The sequence below is a fragment of the Tyto alba genome, unplaced genomic scaffold (genome assembly GCF_018691265.1).
Source record: "Tyto alba isolate M040663 unplaced genomic scaffold, T.alba_DEE_v4.0 Super-Scaffold_14, whole genome shotgun sequence".
NCBI lineage: Eukaryota > Metazoa > Chordata > Aves > Strigiformes > Tytonidae > Tyto > Tyto alba.
Genome location: NW_024881276.1, coordinates 2,369,187 through 2,390,432, shown reverse-complemented (window position 1 = coordinate 2,390,432; position 21,246 = coordinate 2,369,187). Strand labels below are relative to the sequence as shown.

At 40.2% G+C, this 21,246-nt stretch overlaps 1 protein-coding gene across 4 annotated transcripts in view; it reads left to right on the top strand.

Moving 5' to 3' along the window:
- Positions 1 to 15,245, top strand: part of TUBGCP5 (tubulin gamma complex associated protein 5) — a 28,019-nt gene extending 12,774 nt beyond the window's left edge. For 3 of the 4 annotated variants that reach the window (XM_042788719.1, XM_042788717.1, XM_042788720.1), the window contains 11 exons: positions 1,162 to 1,430; positions 2,390 to 2,588; positions 4,048 to 4,236; positions 5,185 to 5,367; positions 5,638 to 5,719; positions 5,823 to 5,943; positions 6,905 to 7,083; positions 7,843 to 7,968; positions 8,565 to 8,653; positions 11,115 to 11,215; positions 12,189 to 15,245. In XM_042788719.1, coding sequence (XP_042644653.1) covers positions 1,162 to 1,430; positions 2,390 to 2,588; positions 4,048 to 4,236; positions 5,185 to 5,367; positions 5,638 to 5,719; positions 5,823 to 5,943; positions 6,905 to 7,083; positions 7,843 to 7,968; positions 8,565 to 8,653; positions 11,115 to 11,215; positions 12,189 to 12,235 — 1,585 coding nt within the window. In that variant the 3' untranslated portion in view covers positions 12,236 to 15,245. The remainder of the gene's footprint in view (positions 1 to 1,161; positions 1,431 to 2,389; positions 2,589 to 4,047; positions 4,237 to 5,184; positions 5,368 to 5,637; positions 5,720 to 5,822; positions 5,944 to 6,904; positions 7,084 to 7,842; positions 7,969 to 8,564; positions 8,654 to 11,114; positions 11,216 to 12,188) is intronic. The other variant, XM_042788718.1, reaches the window with a different exon arrangement.
- The last annotated feature ends 6,001 nt before the right edge of the window (positions 15,246 to 21,246 follow it).

Genomic DNA, 21,246 nt, shown 5'->3' with positions numbered 1-21,246 from the left:
TAATCATACTTTTGTAACTTGTCTCAAACTTCCCATTAGGGAAATTGCATTAGGTACGGAGCCCTACCACGTATTGTTCTGGAACAGAAATCAATTGGTTTCTTTTTTCCATCTATAAGAAATAGTCAGCAGTCTGACTTTGAGTGTGTTGACTTTTTTAAAAGCAATTAGTCATTTTTCAAAACCAAGATGTTTGCAGAAATTACAAACTTTACTTTTTAATTCTTCTACTAATTATAGGTGTTATAAATCAAATGCTATTTAGAATTAAATTACTGCTTCCAACTTGTAGTACAGGTTAATATGGTGTCTTGAATTATATGTACATATCCTAAACATTATTTGAGCTGTTAATTTTTCTTCTGATTCTGTGCCACATTTTGCTGGTCCCTTTTTTGACAGTTTGAAGTGGAAAGTGAATATAGAAATTGGAATTTTGTTTTGTAATTACAAATCCATTTCCCCCTGTCTGTCAAACTTAATTGAATCTCTGTCTATTAAGGCAGGTCAGGGTGAGCATGAAGTAGGAGAACAGCTGTAGTACTGTAATAAAAAACCTTAGTAGCTAAGATCTTTAATATCCTTATGCTGTGCTGTAGTTGTGTTTTCAGTGCTACCAACAGGCATGATTTCGACTTCTGTTTATATTTGTGCTTCGTTTTAATTATCTAATTTAGGTTGTTTTCCATCTGACTTCAAAGACCAAACTGTTTATCTGTTGTAAACAACACAAAAAACCAAAGGTGAACTAAGAATCGAGTTGCACCCACTCTAGAATTTTTTAGCTTTCCCAGTAGTATTTGCTTCATTATGGGCTTTAAATAAATCTGCAAGTCAATCACTAATCATTTTGTTATTAAGGATGCATGCCACTGTGAGCAGTTAACTTCCTGGGCAAATTTAATTATAATTACTCTCTTTGCCTTGTTTGGCGGGTTTATTTGGTTATACAGTCGTTTTATCTCTGTGAGCTAAAGTTGCCATCCTTTCCAGAATGTCTAGCTAGTTTGTGATGTGAATGACCTTATTTTATATAGTTTTGAAAGTGTTTCTTGACTACTCTGAAAGAAAGGCAAAGATCAAAGATGATATGCGTCTTCTAGCAATGGAGTTTCATCTTTTGAAAAGGGAAATACTAAGCAGCTTGTTATTTCTTCACAGAAACAAAAATGTTCCAGTTAATCACAGAGATTTTTGGTATGCTACCTACACGTTATATAGTGTGTCAGAGAAGATGGAGAATGAAGAGAAGATGAGCGATAATGCCAGTGCCAGTTCTGGCAGTGATCAGGCCCCTTCAAGCAGGCAACACACTATGGTCTCTTTTCTGAAACCGGTGCTAAAGCAAATCATCATGGCTGGAAAGTCCATGCAGCTGTTGAAGAATCTTCAGTGCAAAGATGGCTCTCCACAGCAGGCCGCGTCAAGAGGTGAGACGTCAGTGTGCGGACTGTCATTGCTTGCGGTGTCGAACAGTGTGGGTGCATTTTGTTGTGGCAGTGTTTCCATGGTTTTAGAATAATAGAATGCTCCGTGTTGAATGTCCGTATCATGGCTGGTAACTTCAGATCTGATTGAAAACACTCCTCTAATGCAAACAAGTCAGAAGAGCAAAGTGGATAAAGATTGAGTGTTCCCTTGGCTTTTTATTGCTTTAAATTTTTCTTAAACTTGTTTCCATGTGTGTGCAAAACATTTTTTCTTTTTGTTATGAGACAAACAAAACCAGCTTGTATGTTCTAATAAAAAAGCTGTTTTCCATTACTGAGTGGTTGAATAATTCTGAGATAGTATGTGGAACGTTTTTCTTTTTTTTTTTTTTTTTTTAAAGCCTACTAATAATTAGGTGAAAGATATTTGGATATATAAGTTATTTACTTTGAATGACTGTAAAACATACTAGGACAGTGCAACCAATGCTGATTTTTTTTTTTTTTTTTTTTTTTTTTTTTTTTCCAGAAACAAAACGTGTTTGTTGGTTTTGCTGTTTCTTGATGTGTAGAGGTAGAGATAGTTAAACCAGAGAGTCTCCAAAATAATTTATTTCCTCCTTTGTGAGAATATAGTCTATTCTAGTCAATACTGAAGGGTTGTTTCAGGTGCTAAGAATTAACTGACTTTGCACTTGAAGGAAGTTCTTGGTCTCAAATATATTTCAGACACCCATTCAGCAATCAGTTTGAACACATGCCTGACCTTAGGCACTGGAGTAGCCCTGCTGTTGTAGCAATACTTATTTAAAGAAGTATTTTTTTTTCCTGAATAGTGGCCTAAATTTAGTATGTAAAAAGGCAGTAAGTAAATGTTGGACTATGGAATTCCTCTTTTAGTTTAGATGATGTTTTCTCTTGGAACAAAATCTTACTGTGGAATGCGTTGCCCAATTTAGATGCTGAACGAAAGAGCTTGTATACCCTGTTCTTGGAATCGGTGCAGTCTCGCCTGCGGCACGGGGAAGAGTCTGTTCCAGATATTATTACAGAACAGCAGGCCACAAAGCAGAGCCTGATAAAGATGCAGACTATAGCGGAAAGACACTTGGAACTGGATGATGTCCATGACCCGCTGCTGGCTATTAATTTTGCCAGGTAAATTAATTATCTTCCTGCTGTGCTGTTGAGAGCAGCGTTCTGCCTGGTGACATTTGGTAGACCAAATTTTTGTTGCTGCTGCTGCTGAAAACAAACAAACACAGAATAAAGAGGAGCACCAACAGTCAGTGACAGAAGCTAAACAAACACTACCCTTGTGCCGAGTTGAAGAAAAACAACTAAAATCAGTGAAGAATCTGCTACTCACATCTGTTAGCCTAGAAAATGGGAGTAGTCTTTATCATAACAGGCTTTTAGCAAATAAGTGTTTTAATAGTGAATGCTGTTGTGACATCTAAACTTTTAAATGTGTTTGCTTGGAATTTGTGCCCAATGATTTTGATTTGCACCAAGGATATTCTTTGAAGAATGCAGGTTCAGTTGTGCTGTGCTTAAATTTAACTTTAAAAGCCTTACAAAATTCATGGTAATTGCATAAAAACTCTTCGCTCCTTGTTACGAGGGAAGTCATATAGAGGTTATAACTGTCTTGGAAGATAGCAGGAAAGACAAACTCTAAAAATCTTACTTATTTTGTGATTGCAAATAAGAAAATAGCTGTTTATCTTTTTCTTAAATACTAGTTGGTGATTCACATATTTTCATTTCAGTCCTAGGAAGAGTTTGTTTTAAAGAAGTCATAATTAATAGTAGATAAAGACTCTATTACTTCCCTTGTTCATTGGGACTATTCTGTTTGTCAAAACTGATAGATCAATTAAATGTCTGACTCATCCAGTCTATCAAGGCAATAGCTGCTGTGAGCTGGGCTTCCTCTTACGATGGATTCAGCTAGCGAGTAGCTTTTTACAAATTCTTCTAATAATTTGATCCTTTCTGTGACAAAATAATTAAACTTACCAAGTGTAGACTGCATATACTCCCTTCCCATGATATAATATTATAGATGATATATAGGGACCCCATATTTAAGGTGCCTCAAACCAATTGTCTGTGTGTGTGGTGGGTTTTTTTTTGTTTTGTTTGTTTGTTGTTTTGTTCTTGTTGTGTTTTGCCGATTTTTTTTTTTTTTTTTTTTTTTTTTTTGTTGTTGTTGTTGTTCAAATTTTTACTTTGTTCCTTTAATTTTATTTTTCCTTTCCTGGGCAATTCATCTGACTGTATGTGCACAATATAGTTTTAAAAGTTCCTATGATAATGAGTTTGTTTATTAAGCTGTATAGTGTTTGAACTTGATGTTGTTTTTCATAATAATTCCTTGAGCAATTATGTGATTACAATATGCCATTCTTTTTGATATTCTTATGCCTGGTCATATAAAAGCAGTATGAAGGATCACTTAAGAGGCATGATACTGCATTTATGAAGCAGCTTTTATTACTTCTGCACTATATATTTTAGAGCAGAGGACCCAATTTTGATTAAAATATTTTTTGGTTTATGTATTGTATGAATTATGAACCTTATTCCCCAAGTAGTTTGTTTTATTTTAAAGATTATATTTGGAACAGAATGACTTTCATGAGAAGTTTACTGGCGGGGATGTTTGTGTGGATAGATCCTCAGAATCTGTGACCTGCCAGACTTTTGAACTAACGTTGAGGTCTTGCCTTTATCCGCACATATACAAGCAATACTTGGAATGCTGTGGTAATCTCATGCAAACTTTAAAGAAGGATTATAGGTAAGGAAGTAGATTTGGTTTTCCTTAACGCTTTCTTTTTGATTACCAGTGGTATGCCATATGCTAAAAGCAGGAATTTTATGTTGTGATTTTACTCCAGTTTGATAATCAGCAATAAAATCATTAAGGAGGAAAGGGGGATCTACTGTGATAGAATCCTGGGTGAAAACTTGGTCTGAGTTAAATCAACAGCAGAGCTATCATTTGTCTTCAGTGGATGTTCAACAGGAGATTGTTTCAAGTGGTATTTTTAATAGTGTTGTCATTTGAAACCAGAAGAAAAATTTTAGGAAGCCAGAATATATTTGTTTAATATGATATTCAGTTATGATACTCTAAAATCAGACAGAATAATATTATGCGGTAGTTTAATATTAGAGTAAAATTGCCTATTCTTTTTACTTTTCAAGTGGTCATAAGTCGTGACACTTTTAATCTGTATGAAATACTTAATGTATTTAGAGTCACGGTTCTTGTGAGAGTTGAAGCAGCACTATTCTTCCTACTTTATCCAGAAAGGAAAATCCATGTCGTGATTTTCTGGGACTATGTATTAAAGTCTCTTCTTAGGCAGAACTCTGCCTGAAATTGCATCTCCTTCCCTAAGTTCTGTTTAGGGAGAGGGACAGAATTTCCATAACTCTAAGCTCTATTTGAGAATTGCCCAGACTGTAAGATAGCTGTATACCATAAGCATTTCCATTTAAGTTAGGGGGGCTGTTCAAGCTTACAGGGGAAAAAGGACTTGGTTATTTTGTTTTATTTGAGTGTATGTGCAGTCTCTCTGAGGACTAAGCAAAGAAATTACTGTGAACTTCATTAAGTTTGTGTTCAGTACTGAGTTCTTGTAGTGAAGAGCTTTTCAGGTTTTTATTTCTGTAACAGTTGTGTTTAGATTTCACTTGTGGTTAAGACTGAGGAAATGCGATATGTTTGTTCCCTGTTTAGGCTTGTAGAATACTTGCAGGCAATGAGAAACTTTTTCTTACTTGAAGCTGGAGATACCATGTATGACTTCTATACATCTATTTTTGACAAAATTAGAGAAAAGGAAACTTGGCAGAATGTTGCTTTCTTAAATGTTCAACTTCAAGAAGCAGTTGGGCAGCGCTATCCAGAGGACAGTTCAAGGTAAAATGCAAAATCCTGCAAAATATAGTTATGTTTCTTTTACACTTAGCTATGTTAATATATTTAACTTGCATGGTGCAATGCTAATTATTGTGTACTCATTACACGAATCTGTTTTAATGAAGTTTTGAGCTGTCATCTCTTTTACCCAAGTCCACTAGATTAAATCGGACAGTTGGTATTTAGCAATAAGAGATAAAAAAAGTAATTAAGCTAATCACTAATTTGAAACAAATTATCACCAATTAAATCACTTGTTTCCTTGCCTAGGTTGTCTATATCATTTGAAAGTGTTGATGCAGCAAAGAAACTCCCTGTCCACACCTTAGATGGTTTGACATTAAGTTACAAGGTAGTGAGTTAAAATTGCTGTAGTTCTTATTCTAGAACAGAGTTGAAATGTTGTATTAAAATGACTTACATCTTCTGTTTTGATTACCCTCTCCTCTTCCTAGGTTCCTTGGCCTGTGGATATAGTCATAAGCTCAGAGTGCCAAAAAATTTACAACCAAGTTTTTCTGCTCTTACTGCAAATAAAGTGGGCCAAGTATAGCCTAGATGTCTTACGATTTGATGGTAAGAAACTTCTTCAATGGAAGATACTCTAAAAACTTGTTCTGTGGTCTAAGGATATATAAATAGTCTGCTGCTTTCTGCAATGAGTAGTATAAACCAATCAACTTTGTTTCATTCTATAGAATATTAATCTCTGTCAGATTCGCAAATTAGATATATTAAGCAGGGCATGTTTCTCACTTCTTTTCAGCCCCAGGGACAACACTATTTATTCATGCATTCCCTTTGTCTCTGATTCGCATCTAGTTAATTATACCGGAAACTTGTTACTTCTTTCTTCAAACCTTGCTGTTGAAAGAAGGGTCTGTCTACTGCACCCTTATGCCATGCTTTATGTGTGCTCCAAGTTTTTATGAGTAATACCTTGCAAAAAAGTTAAGAAAACAAGATGAAAAAATACTCTAGTTGAGATTGAAACAGTAAGCTAAATAGTTAGGAATATATATATCCCGAGCTACAGTTTAAATATTTGGGGATTGTAGAAGGAGATCTCTTAGTGTTTCCTTCACCAGGTTAATGTTTATACTCTTCCTGTCCCATATAAAGTGGATACACGCTTCACGTCCTAGAAAAATAGAAAGTTGGTGGGTTCATCTGTGTTTTGTACATCAGTTAGGTAATTCTCTTCCTAAAAGTATGTAGTTTTCTATTGTTTAAACTTTATGGGTATGGCTTTGTGCTTAAGTCTTTTCCCCTTTGTGGAGATATAGTATACACATTTATTTTTAATGTAGATATTTTGTTCACCTTTAATATAATGTTTAACTGCAGTATTTATCAAATTGCATTGTGCATATACTGTCAAAACATTCAGTATATTGTTGCTGTATTTTAGTAACACATCTGAATTGCAAGAAAAATCTTAAATCAGTATTATGTGCAGAATAATAAGAAATAACATTTTAGCTACAGTGTGTCTTCATAGGCACTTCAATATAATTCTCTTGCCTTTTCTTTTTAGAATTAGTCTGCACTGCAGAAGACCCACAGGTTAAGGAAGGAACTTTGTTAGAACAAGGAACACTTCCTCTGTTTGGACCGCAAACAAAAAGTGTAAAGCAACAAATACATCGCATGTTCCTCTTAAGAGTGAAACTTATGCATTTTGTTAACAGCCTGCACAACTACATCATGACTAGGGTTTGTCTTATATCACAATTTCATTTGTATGAAGAACGTGTAACTGGAAATGCAGTATTCATTTAAAACATAAAAACCCCAAAAGAAAAAGCAGAATCTTACTCTGATGTCCTTCCTGCAAAACAATGTTGAGCTAAACGTGTTTCAGTTTTAACTCGGCAGTTTTAAACCGGTAATCCTAAAAATGCTTTAGAAATTCTTACATGCACATGATTGACCTCTGGATATTATTAGTTCTTTTTGACTGTTTCACCCAGTGTTAGAAGACTGAAGCACAATCATGTAAAAACAGGTTTCTGTGAGCTGTTAATCTCTTAAGAGATATTACGCTTATAAAAGTGGTACTGCAGACATTTTAATTAAATGGCGGCTTCTCAAAAATCTCTAATACACAGATCCAGAAGTATACACGACTACTCAAATATAAAGGCAATGCCTGTAGATTCATCTCTCTTCTACTGTTGCCTTTTTCTGCCTTGAATAAAATTACATGTACTCCAGATCACCTTCTCCAGGGGTAGTCTGTCTGCCCTAGTGCAATGACAGTATTCCTATTTATATGAGGAATATCATTATGCAAGTATGAGAAGAGCTCAAATTTTTTGCTACATTGATGCCAATTTGGAGCGTGAACCGAAAATTTGAGAGGGAGGAGTGAATGAATCAGGCAATTTTAGGCTCTTAAAAAAAGATACTGGAAGAGAGTCATAAGCACTTGTGTGCAGCATGGAGTTTAATAACTGTGGTCTTCTCTTCAAGATTCTTCACAGTACGGGCTTGGAGTTTCAGCATCAGGTGGAAGAAGCCAAAGATTTAGATCAGTTGATAAAGATTCATTACAGATACCTATCTACAATCCATGATCGCTGCCTACTGAGAGAAAAGGTTGGTAAAAAAAATTGGCATATTTGATATATTGAGTTTAGCAGGACGAGAAAATAGTTTAGTACTAACGATGCCGTCTCTTTTGCAGTTCATACGTGCTAAGCATTGTATAGGTACTCCTGAGAAAATGGTAGCTTTCCCAGAGTTAACACTGAGATCAAGTTTCCTTTGCAAGTCTCAGTGCAATTCTGTCGAGGAGAGAAGATAAATGATTTCTATTGGTTTTTACATAACTCATTTGTTTCTAAGAGTTGGGAGGATTTGAACAAACGGTGGCTTGGTAACGTAATGAGGATTATACATACTGGTATGGCAGGAAACGAGGGTACACGGGTAGCATTGTAGCCTTTTATGCCTCGTGCTGCCTGTGCTTAGTCCTCATTGAAATAGTCAACCATTGCATTAATTAGACAGCAAAATGCAAACCACGTCTTAAATTTGGAAGAATCACATTGTACGTGGGAGATTGTTTTTACAGATCAGATTAAATGGAAATCAGATTAAATGGCATGGGATACCTTTGTATTGCAGCTTAATGAAAATTATTATGCTTAACAATGAATTTCTGACTGTTATTCCTTTTGTTACTATTTTAGGTGAGCTTTGTCAAAGAAGCTATAATGAAAGTGTTAAATTTAGTACTGATGTTTGCAGACCGTTGGCAGGCTGGTTTGGGGGCTTGGAAGTAAGTATACGTACCTAAACTTCTAAGCGGTCATTGTTTCACAGCTCAGAATATGATTTTGAGATATTATTTGTGTGAAATAATGGGACTTTCCTCAGTGTTTAACAGCAGATAACAGAGGCTAATTGCTATTTCTTAGCAAAAGTGAAATTTCTTTTATGTAGAACTGAACAGGTTTCATGCACTTGTGTCAATGTATGTTCAGTATTTTCTAAGTAAAAAAGTGGCCAATATCAAACTTCTAAGTGTTTGTAAAGATTGTAGAGTATAGCAACAAAGAGGGTTTTCTTTCCTTCATATTTGTTTGTTATGGTAAAATGAGAGGTTCACAGGTTTGCTTTATGATCATGTTTCCTGGCTATGATTTAAAATTGTAGGCAGCTAGATGCTGACATTCATTAACTGGTTTATGAAAAGTGGGTTTATTAATTTCGGCCTTCATTCTAGAAGGGAGTCCATTTTTGGTTTTCTTTAGAAAGAATAATCTAAATCTAGTCTCTAAATCTTCTTATTTTTCTTTGCTGGACTGTCCAAATTATAAAGTCTTTCTCAAAAAACTGTAGAAACATGAAGCTGTTGAAGTCATTGAAAGTTCTGCCATTGACTTTCGAGTCAAGGTTTTCATGGATAAGGTGTGATTCCATTAGTTCAAAGGCTCAATTTCTGAAGTTATTTTTGGTCTGTTCTCTCCTATTGTACCTTTTCTGTAGAAACAACCTGGGATGTGTGTCGTAGTTGGGATTTTTAGGAAATACGTGTGCTTCCTTATGTGCCATGATTGAACTTGGAAACCCACCTGTAGTTTCCAAGATAAGATTAATGTGTTGGTCTGTGAATCAGTTGTTCTTCTCTATGCCATTTCTTAGACAAGAATAAAATCAAGATCTGTTTTTTTTTTTTTGTTTGTTTTTTTTTGTTTTTTTTTTTTTTAGAATAGAATAGATTATTTCAATTAGAAAGGACCTACAATGATTATCTAGTCCAGCTGCCTGATGACTTCAGGGCTGACCAAAAGTTAAAGCATGTTGTTAAGGGCACTGTCCGAATGCCTCTTAAGCACTGGCAGGTTTGGGCACCGACCACCTTTCTAAGAGGCCTGTGCCAGGGTTTGACAACCCTCTTGGTAAATAAATGCTTCCTGGTGTCCAGCCTGAACCTCCGCTGGTGCAGCTTTGAACCATTCCCACGTGTCCTGTCACAGGATCCCAGGGGGAAGAGCTCAGCACCTCCCCCTGCCCTTCCCCTCCCCAGGGAGCTGCAGAGAGCAACCAGGTCGCCCCTCAGCCTCCTTTTCTCCAAACTAGACAAGCCCAAAGCCCTGAGCTGCTCCTCCCAGGACGTGATTCCAGCCCTGTCACCAGCTCGGTTGCCCCTCCGCTGGGCACATTCAAGGACCTTCACATCCTTCTGAAACTGTGGGTCCCAGCACTCTCCAGATGAGGCTGCACCAGCGCTGAATCCAGCGGGACCATCCCCTCTTTTGCCCGGCAGGTTGTGTTTGAGGCACCCCAGGGTGCAGTTTGTCCCCTGGGCTGCCCGGGCTCACTGCTGGCTCACCCTGAGCCTGCTGCCGACCAGCACCCCCAGGTCCCTTTCTGCAGGGCGGCTCTCCAGCTCCCCATTTATACTTTTACTCGTGTAACCCACTGCTTGAAGGATGATTGATAGTGGGCAGGTCTCCAAGGCTGTGGCTAACACTCAAGGGTTAATCTGTGGTCCTGGGGCCAGCTGGTGTGGACTGGCTCACATCAGTATTTTTAGGACTAACTTGGCACAGATGCTATCCAGAAGTTGGAACCCACTCTCCTGTGGCGTTAGGAAGCTGCTATTTTTGGAGTGCTTTTCCGATTTGAAGTGTCAGAAATAATTTGTGAAGGCTGTTGATAAAGACTGAAACTCAGGGCATGTGGTTATGAGCTCTTGGATGTGACAGGAAAAAGTTATAGCTGACGTACTGTCATCTGTATCCTCTTGGGAGAGGGAAAGGGAAAGGCTTGATTTACTGTGAATTCCATCTTCTCCCTCCTCTGGTGAGCACTAGCTGGTGCAGTTTGAAGTGGAATTCAAGAGTTGGCTGAGTGTGAAGCAGTGTGGGTGTCCCCATTTTATTTGGCAGTGTAGATTTATCCCGAGGAGCTCTGAAGCCATACAGACCAGGAATTGAAATACAAAGCTATGTAGGAGTAATAGTTGGAACCACACAGTTCTTCCTAGTTCCTGCAGAGATTTCAAAGATGGTGAGGAGATTATTAATGCCATTGTGATAGTGCTGAGATGATCCTGATAAAATTGCCTTTGTTTTCTAGGAGTAGTATACACAGGCATAACTGAAATATTGTGAGTTCAAGCCAGAATGCCACGCAAACAGTACTTTTGTAATTTACTGGGAAGCTTTGGTCATACTTTGCTGATAACATAGTGGCTAATCTGTTAAGCGTTCCTCTGTTAAACTGTTTCGTAGGATGGAATCCATAGAGAAGATGGAATCTGATTTTAAAAACTGTCACATGTTTCTTGTAACTGTTCTCAACAAAGCTGTCTGTCGAGGCTCTTTTCCTCACTGTAAGTACACAAGGCTTTTCACATACCTGCGTATACTGGGATACAAGCTTTACTAGGAATATATTTATGTTTTAATCTGCTTTAATGTTTCTCAGTACATCTTAAAGAATTTCATTCTGTGAGGTATTCGGAGGGACATGAAGCCTTACTTTTTAATAAGTTAACTTCATTATTTTTTTTTAGAGTATTTGTGCCATGCTTTTTTTATGACAGCTACCTTAAGTTTACCTGTTTTCTAGATGAGGGGATGCTGACGTAGCCAAGCAAGTGATAAGCAGTTTTCTAAAGAAATGAATGAAACTAAATTCTGGAGGGCATAGAAGAACATTGGTTTTGTTGTTGTTGGATGACAGATATCTTGAACAGATAACATTTTAGTATTATGGTGCCTCAGCTGTAACTGCACTAAGCTCTTGGCTCTGCCCATCTGTTGGAAGTTACTTCCTCCGTAGCAGAAACAGCAGAAGATGACATGTCTGTGTTTCTACTCACAGCCTGGTGTTAGCTTAAATTGCTAATTGGTGCCAGTTTGAGTTAGGGGGGCAACTGCTCAATGGGGTTAGCTGGGATGTAGCTGCGTGTTCTAATGGGTTTCTAAGAGGTAATATCTGACATTACTTCTACTCCGTCTGCAAGAGCTGTGAGAATGGCTTACTGCATATAACTCCCCACAACGTTGTTCTGTTTTGTTTTGTTTTTGTGTACAGCAGTTAGTTTTTCAAACAAAGGAGTTAAGTTCTTACCAGTTCTTACCACCTGAAATAACTAATTGATATTTCATGATGAAAGTAGTGAAATATTTTCTAAACTGTCAAATTCACAAAATGTCTTACCACCTTAAATCCTACAGTGTTGCAATTTAAAAAATAAACTGGTATCTTCCTTTTAAACTACAGAATTGAATATTGCAATAAATATTAGCAGACTGCTGCAAATGCACATAGTAACTACTCTTTTCTGGTTTGGTTCACAGTGGAATCATTAGCTTTGTCACTGATGGCCGGCATGGAACAAAGTTAACATCTGAGTCCATTGAGTTAATAAAGAACTGACAGCTGCATTTATGTTGAAATTCCGTTGTTAAAAAACTAAGCATTCTACACTCCAGTTTGAAATGTGTATAGCTAAGTGATGCTGAGGTTTTGGACTTGTGTAAAATACTTCAAAATGTAAATAAGGTACAGGTATTTAAGTATATTTGTTGTGGCTGTATTTTTCTCTGTATGTATATGCTTCAACATCAAAAAACATGTACAGTGTAAAATTCATCCTGTGTAAACAATCTTACTTGAAAATACATAAAACGTATCTCATGCTGTAAAAAGGGTTTATTTTTTGTTATAAATAATTGCTGATTTAATTTTGCAGTTGTGAATAGGTTACAGGGCATTGTGGAGTGGTGTGACTCAGTTGTTATTATTGAAAAGGTTGGATGAGTTATTTTTTTTTTTCCTTTGAAAAAGGCTAAGAAGCATTTGTCTTGCTTAATGGTTCTTAAGAACTCCTTGGAAACAGTCATGACTGTTACAATAAGCTGATGTAAAAAATACAAGATTAACTTACCAAAATGGATTACTGCAGACCATAAAATATTTATTTTGTTAAATGACCAAATGCTTACTGATTTTAGCGGTAACTCTTGTCACTTCAAGTAGGATTGTGATCACAGTGGGTAATGTATGAATTGTAACTATTGGATTGTTGAGATGTCTCACAGGTGCTCCGAAATGACTTGGCCTTCCTCCTCCTATAGCTTTTTGTAAACAAACCGTACGTCTAATAGCTAATGTCTTGTAAAGCAGGAGATTATAACACAGAAGGGTATATTTCTAGAGAAGTAAATGTGGAATGTGTTCTGCACAGGGTGACTTGCCCTGTCTCCTCTCTGTGAAAGTTCCTCTGTAATTCTGTCATCAGTACACCTGCATCTGAAAAGAGAAAATCAATCTGAGCCGTTTTACCTATTTATCCGAATGATTACAAGATTTACTAATTGGAATTTCTCTGTTGTGTGTGTTTTTTCTGAAATCCAGTTGGTAACTTAAAGTTTGAGGGCTGTTTCTGCAAGGTAAAGGCACCAGCTGTGCGACTGTGTGGCTCACGTTTCGAAACTGTTTTTTTTAGCTGTGAACTAATAATTACTTTATACGAAAATGAATATCGGGGTTCTTGTTTGAACAGGACATCTCAAAAGTTTATTCCAAATTACAGACAGAAAATGTTTTCAGGAAAAATACTTTTTTTTTTTTTTTTTTTTTAAATACAACACTGGGAAACTTTCTGCTGCCTCCTAGCATGTTCTTTTTTGTTTGACTGAGTGGAGGTTTTCCTTTAGAGAACATTATGTTTGTATTGTACCTGTTGTTTGTATAAGCTCCACTACCACATGACACGGTTTTCCAAGTGGATGTGTTTTGTGATAGGTGGATGACTATTAACAAAAGTAATTTGTACTTCCAGTTGACTGTGCCTGGTTCTCATTTGAAATTCCATGGTATTTATTGCATGCAGAGACAGTGTATGGTCTTTATTAACTGTTTCTTGCTTATGCAGAGTAAAGCTGAATAGCATACTAATAGTTTTAAAAGGCATGCTTGTAGCAGGAGGTTCAGCACTTGTATGCACTGGTTCATTACTTTTTAGCTATGTGCATGTCTTGTACTCTGTGCTTTTAAAAAAATCTAACGTGGTTGCTTTCTTTCTCCTTTTTATACAGTGGTTACCTTCAGTGAAATTACTGCTTTTCATAGACTTACTTTGGATAATATTAGCTAGATATGGGAGAAAAAAAATCCTTCAAACCTTCATGTTGTTGAAACAATAATTCCTAGTAATTCCCTTACTCTGTTTGAAAGACCCCATACGAGTGAAAGATTTTGCTGTTTCACCCAATTTCCTGCTTAGGAATTAACCTTGCATTCTGCAGAGAGAGGTGGGTGATGCCTGCACACCAGTTTTCAGCCAGCTTCTAATATTTGTTTGCTCTTCTGTCATCCCAGAAGCACAGTTGGAAAGTCTGGCTCTGGCCGTGTTGGCTGATTCTAGTCATGGACATCCTCCGTGCTTAGCTTTTTGTGTCAGTAATACTCAGCTGACAAATCCCCTTGTATGGCATCTCCTTCTCTTTTTCTTTGAAGTCCTTGCTTTTAGTGTGCATGCCCTGTGACGCCACCAGGATCTTTTCCTCAGTCCCCTGGTAGTGGTTAAAAATGGCTATTTACCTGTTTGCAAAAAAAGAAAGCTTTTAGTGAGGTTTGGGGTATTTTAGCTGTTTTTTTTTGCTCAAATGTCCTGTAACGTGTTCTGCTTTCTTTACAGAGCAGTGTTGTTACTTGGGTTCTGGACATTTTTTTGACTGTGTTTCCAAATTCCCGTTTTTATCCATTATGTCTGAATTGATTTTAATCTTAACTTTTGGACACTATTCTTCCTTGACAGAGGAGAGCTAGCATTTGATTATGCTTTACTTGCACTTCTGGAATTTCAAGTAAGCAATTGCAGAGACGTTAGAAAAATGAGACCTAATTTATTGCATGTGTGCAAAAGATTTGAGGGAGTTCTATCACAGTCTACTGTTTTGGAAATTGTCAAGTCTACCTAAAGAAAAGCATTAGGAAATACCCAGCAAAGCATGTAGAAACTGAAATTTCTAAGCTTCTAAGGGTGAATCTTTTAATTTAAAACCGTATTTTTTTTAAAAGCACACCACGTGACAGATTTTAGAATTTCAAGGGAACTTTTTTTATTAGTTGTTCTCTTTCTGAGCTCATGGCTGTTGCTTTCACAATGTCAAAAGGCTAATCTGTATTTAAATGAGAAAAGGCATGTGTTTTCCCCTAAATATGTCTGATCTAAAAAGCATAAAAAAATAATTATTTTATAGTTGAAAAAAAAAAATTCTCAGTTATGGAGAAGAGGTTTTTATGTTTCTTTTCCTTCAATAATTCATTATCTGGTTATAGTCATAGCCAGACTACTCTGTTACTAGAGAACGTGAAACTAGAAAGATTAAAAACTGTTTAGATTCTGGTCTCAGCCGTATTCTTCTGTTTTATGCTAAGGCACAAAAAGGCGTGCTTGGGTTTTTGAAACATGAGAGTAAGTACATAAATGATGTACAAGGGAGAAGTGAACGGCTCTGAAAAGCAGCACTTTTATGGGTGGAACAGCAAGCAGGGATTTGGCTGCTCAAAAGTAAGGATTTGCTTAGGTGGTAGGAGAGAAGATTATAATATTATTCACAATCAGTTGTTATGTTTGATGTCTAAAATCCTTTGGAAAAGAACACACTGCATTATTGGATGCTGTCACAGTTTCCTCTATACTTCATTTCCACCTTTATTTGTTCTCTTTAACTTCTGGGTGCACTCATAAAAGTTGCAGCATTGGAGCCCTTATCTACCTGCCCCGGTACTTTTCTTCCTTCTCTTTCCTGTGGGCTTCTGTAATCTCTAGACGGCATATTACCACCGATTTAGTAAATTCTCTAATGCTTTCTTTGATGTTTAGTTTTGATATTCCCTAATTAACCACTAGGTCCTTTTGAGGACTTTTGCTTGTGTCAAGCTATTGATCTAAAAAAAAAGTTAGCAACCAGTTGTTGATGGCATGGTTTCCATGGTAGCATGGGTTAAAGATAGCATCTCTAAATTGCAGGCTGATTAAAAATATGAAACGATCCCTCTGACATGCTTTTCAATTTTACCAGCTGTAGAGATTTACAAATTTTCCTTTTTTTTTCCCTCCTATGCTCTTTTGCACACTTATGGAAAGCCTTTCCTCACTGATGCAATTCATATTGACTGGATTGTGGAGTGGCCTGTTGCAGCGCTGTGCTTTTAGTGCTGGGGTGACTGGAGGGGATCCCAGGTTTTGGGGTCTAGGTAACCAATAAAGTTTCCAGCATTAGAGGGGCAGGGATGGGGTGAAGAGTGGGTGGGATGAATTGCTGTCGTGGTTTCGGCCTGATTGGCAGCCAACCACAATGCAGCAGCTCTCTCTCCCTTCCCCTCCGGCAATGAGAAGGGACAGAGAGCCAGGCTTGGGGTTAAAGAAAGGACTGGGATGGGGGAAAATCCCCCTTTTATGGTCACAAGCAAGAGGCAGACTCGTTAGGGGAAGGAAAAAAGAACATACATTTATTACAGACACTAACAACACATAACAGAGTAGGACAGTGAGAAGCATTCCCACATCTTGAGAACACCTTCCCCCCACCCCTCCCTCCTTCCCGGGCTCAGCTCTGCTCCCGATATCTCTACCTCCTCCCCCAGGGGCAGGGAATGGGGGGTGCAGGCAGTGCTGCCACTTCCTTCATCTTCGGTGAGGGGAGTGTCCAGAACTTGTTCCTCCTGCTCCATCGTGGTCCCCCTCTCACAGCAGACAGTCCTCCACAAACTTTCTCCGACTTGAATCCCTCCCACGGGCCGCAGCGTTCCCCACACTGCTCCATCATGGGTCACTAACTTCCTCCGACTGGATTCCCTCCCACGGCTGCAGCCCTTCCCGAGCTGCTCCGGCGTGGGACTCCCCCGCATGCTGCAATCCTCCCAGTGCTGAACTACAGCAGCGGGGCTGCCTTTTTCCATGAGACCCCGGCCTTCTTCGGGCACAGAACCTTGATCATCGAGCAGGAGTAACAGGCCATAAATCAATGTCTGCTCCACCGTAGATCTTCATGGGTGGCAGGGGGGGGCCGCCCTGCCGTCTCCCCACAGGATACAGGGGGGTCTCTGCTCCGGCACACCTCCCCCCTCCTTTCTTCCTCCGTTCCTCCACTGACCTTGGTGTTCATGCAGCTGCAGCGACTCCTCCTCACCAGTCCCACTGCCTGTCACCACGTCCCTTCTTAAATACGTTCTGGCAGAGGCGCAGCTGATGGGCTCAGTTTTGGTGCAGAGGTGGAGCTGACGTGGAGCTGGGGGAGCTTCGAGAAGCTTCTCACAGGGGGCCGCCCCGATAGCCCCCTCCCCTGCCACCAAAAAACCCCACCACTCACTCACCCCAGGACAATTGCCTCTAACATACACTCCCTAGTTTCCGTACTGACGTCCTGCATGAGCAAACTGGATGTAATTTATAATGGAATCAAGAAGGGATGTCATGCTTGTTCGTGTCTGGCAGGGGGTTGGTGGGTGGACTCTGCACAGCGCGCTGCGTTCTCGGGAGGCAGAGCTTTGGTGGGGGGGGTGTGTGGATATGAGCCCATTAGACAGATAAAGAGTTAAATCCCTCTGAGTTAGCAACAGAACTGGCATTTCAGGGAGCTGGAAAGCAGAACTAGGAAACCTGCTTGCTCCAATCTGTTTGAGACGGTGGCATTCAGCACTAGGAGGGAAATGGGAACCACAGAGCTGCACACACCATGTGCTAAGGGGTATTTATGAGTATGCCGCACGCTTGCTGTCATCAGCTGTGCTTTTGGCAGCTCGTGTGCTCTCAGGGGTAGGAATTTGGCTTTTCTTGGAGTTAGAGATGGGTGTGGGTGACTAGATCACTGCATTTGCTCAGTCTCTTCTGCTTAAACTCTTCCAGGTGCTGTGCCCTTTGTGTAAGCGCCTGTCTGTCTCCTCCTGAGAGCTGAAACAACAGGTTTGCTATATGTGGTGTGGAAATATATAATTTTTTTGTAGCCTTGCTATGATTTAAATCACTTGTCATGTCTGACACAAAATGAAGTCTGTGCTGACTTGTGTGAAAAATCTCATCCAGTACTTTAGAGTATGGACAGTTGGCTGATATGTTGCCAGAGGTTGGTTTTAAACTGATTTATAGACAATTACTTATTTTCTTTCTTTGGAGTTTTGCATGGTGTCCTGTTCTTGGGGTCATTGTGGCCACTGCCTGTCATGATTTCATAAGTACCTTTCTGTGTCAGGTCATGGAAGTTTCCTGTGCTGCCTTACCTCCTTTCTGAGGATGAACAGATGTCTGTGGACTCAGCAGATGAAAAAAAAAAAACAAAACAAAACAAAACAAAAAACAAACTAACAGCTGGGCATGTCATTAAGCTTAATCTCTAAACTGTCTGAGTGCAAATGTGCAAAGCCACAGAGTACATGAGCATTTTAGACATGACAGACACCTTGTGGCAGGACCACAAGATTGCTGTTGAAGCTTTCAGGCTGCTATGGAGTGGAACTCTTCCGTAGATTCCTGCGGGCTCCTGCAGGTTTTCTTTCATTGACTTTGGATAAATACTATAAAGCCCAAAGAAATAAATGAAAATTCAGGAAGTAGACTTGTGGGTGTCTGTGGCTAGCATAGGGTCACGAACAAAGGCTTTATCTGGTCTGCAGACAATTGCATTAAGCTTGTTTCTACCATATTATCTGATGTTCCTCTGGTTTAGATGTAGGGTACCTAAACTGCCAGGAGCATGACACATTGGTGTTACAGATCTTGCTAAGGATCATTTAACCCAGGCATGGGTTAAATACCAGGTTTAAATAAATACCACCCAAGAAAGGGCTGTTTGAGATCCTAAGTCTAGCCATTATAAAAACCCCACCTATTTCCAGGGGAGAGGAGGATCAGTTAATGGCTTGATGGGGAATATGTAGGCACATATGTCTTCAGGCCCAGAAGGCCGGCCCGTGTTCAGTGTGGCAGGGCTAATTAAGAAGGATGGAGAGAGGAGAGGGAGGAGCAGGTCATGGAGACCCGCTGAATGCCTTTAATTCAAGTGCTGTCCTTGCAGTGCTTAAATTGGACGAGAGTGGAAAGAGCAGGGAGTCGTGGGGCCATTCCAGAACTAAATCAGGCAGCTGGAATGGTGTGACGCGGGCTCTTTTAAAGTGGTTTGGGTAAGGGTGCCTCGTGCTACCTGAGAACATAGACGTCCAGGTGGTAAAAACGTGATTGTCCCCTGATTCCGTCATCGCGTAGAAAAGCAGCACGAATCTTGGCGAGCTGCCGCGCGTCACCATCAGCTGTCATCGGTATGGTTTGATCTGATCTTAGAGGCAGCCATAAACTTGAGCACGGGGACGTCGGTAAAGAGCAGATTGCTCTAGCAGCGGGGGGAGTAGCTCCTTCGCCCACTCAATTCCTTGGGAAGGAGCGTAGCGAGACCTGGGGCACCAGCCAGTCCTGAGGACAAGCTGCCGGGCCGGCGCGGCGCCGGTTGGCAGCTCCTTGCTTTCATGCAAAGCAGCGGCTCCTGGCACCAGGAGCTTGGGCTTTCGGCAAGTACGGGAGTGCTACGGCACGCCGCCCGTTCCCGGGGGCAAGCCGCCGTGGATCGGATCTCCGTGGGAGCGTCTGGCTTTGCGTGGGGTAAGTTCCCCCTCCTCGCCGCTCTGCGGCGGCTCGGTGACGGGGGGGGGGTCTCCCTGCTGGTGTGGGCCAAGTTAAGAAAAGGCTGGTCTGAATTTGCACTCACCCAGGGCAAGGAAACAAACCCAATCACTTATTTATTTATTTATGTACAAAGGTGAGTTATTCTTTCCTTCAGCAAGCTCATTGCCCCAAGCAGGGTTTGTGGAGAAGGGCATGGGATGAATGGCGTTGGACAGCATCAGCTATCATTGTTAGAAATGAAGCATCCAGCTCTGGTTGTGTTTTACAGTTGTGACTGAGCTGGGTTTGGAAGCTAGGCTGATAAGGAGCCGCGAGGGGTGAAACTCGATAATTTAGTATATGCGCTCAAAATACTTACGAATATATACAGATAGTCAAAGAATAAGCAGCCACATCCTAGAAAATAAATTGTTTCATAGAAAAGACTATATTGCAGCGCTGGCGAAACTAGGGCTGTGAAGATGTGTCTGTGATATGATGAAATGGCAACAATAACATTTTGCAGTGATGCATAACTTCACCACAGGCTGTGGGAATTCTTGATGATACGGAATGGGTGGAATAATTGGATTAGACAGTACTTGAAATAATGAGAATTAGGGGGTTTAGCAACTTATCCCTACTTTCCAAAGGCTTTCTTGTAGATGGTGTTACAAAAAGGCTATTTAAGGAAACTTAATACAGTGGAAACTTGTTTGAGAAAAACAATAGATTAAGGACTAATTATTCTGTTCTCAGCCCCAAAAAACGTTAATAGCACAGTGTCCCACTAACAGCTGTTGAAAAGGGAGACCTAAAATTGCTTGCTACAGCAATACTGTGTAGCTTGCTGATGATTAGAGAGGATTTTCAAGAGTAAATGTTGGATGCAATTTAAAGCAGTCAAGTACAAGCAAATAGGCTCTGAGGAAAAATTAACTGGAAGTTCCCATGCTCTCAACTGACCGTAACCCTACGTACAGTCTGTTTGTGGATTCTGTCTGCCATAAAATAGTGGATGGAAAGAACAAGCTTCAGCGAAAAAGCTGCCAGTTTCATTTTGTGGTGCACCATCAAGTTCATGAGATGATCCTTGAAGAAACAAAAGAAAAACATAACTTGAAATGGGAGAACGTTGCATGGAAACGGGAATCAGAGTTTAGAATGAGCGAGTATCTAGGTGCTTGTACTTTTTTTACAGAAAAAAAAAATAAAAGCGGGATGTGCGGAGAGAAATAGCCCTCCTTGGGGTTTGATATTTTTAGTTTCGCCCAACAGTGCCATTTCAGGAGCGAAGCCGACATGCGCGAGCACCCTCTAGAGGACCTTTACGAGGGTTTCCTGCGGGCTGCCCTTCGCTTCTGTAGGGGGGTAGGTCCTGCAGGAGCTGCCCCTCGCCATCCTCCCCAAATTGTGAACTGATAGAAAACCAGTGGGCCCGCTGAGGCCGACCCCGACCCGGGTGGGGGGGGGGGGGGTGGGTCCCGCCGCGGTGCTGGGGGCACCGGGCTCCCTCCGCTTTCGGGTACTCGCCCGACGGGAGCGCGGTCGTCTTATCTCTGGATTTGCCTTTTGCCGTTCGGATTTCCCCGTGCCTGGAGCCCGGGGAAGGAAGGAAGGAGGAGGAGGAGGAGGAGGAGGAGGAGGAGGAGGAGGGAGGAGGAGGAGGAGGAGGAGGAGGAGGAGGAGGAGGAGGAGGAGGAGGAGCCGGAGCTTGAGGGGGGGAAGGGGCGGCAGGTTTGGGATGAGGC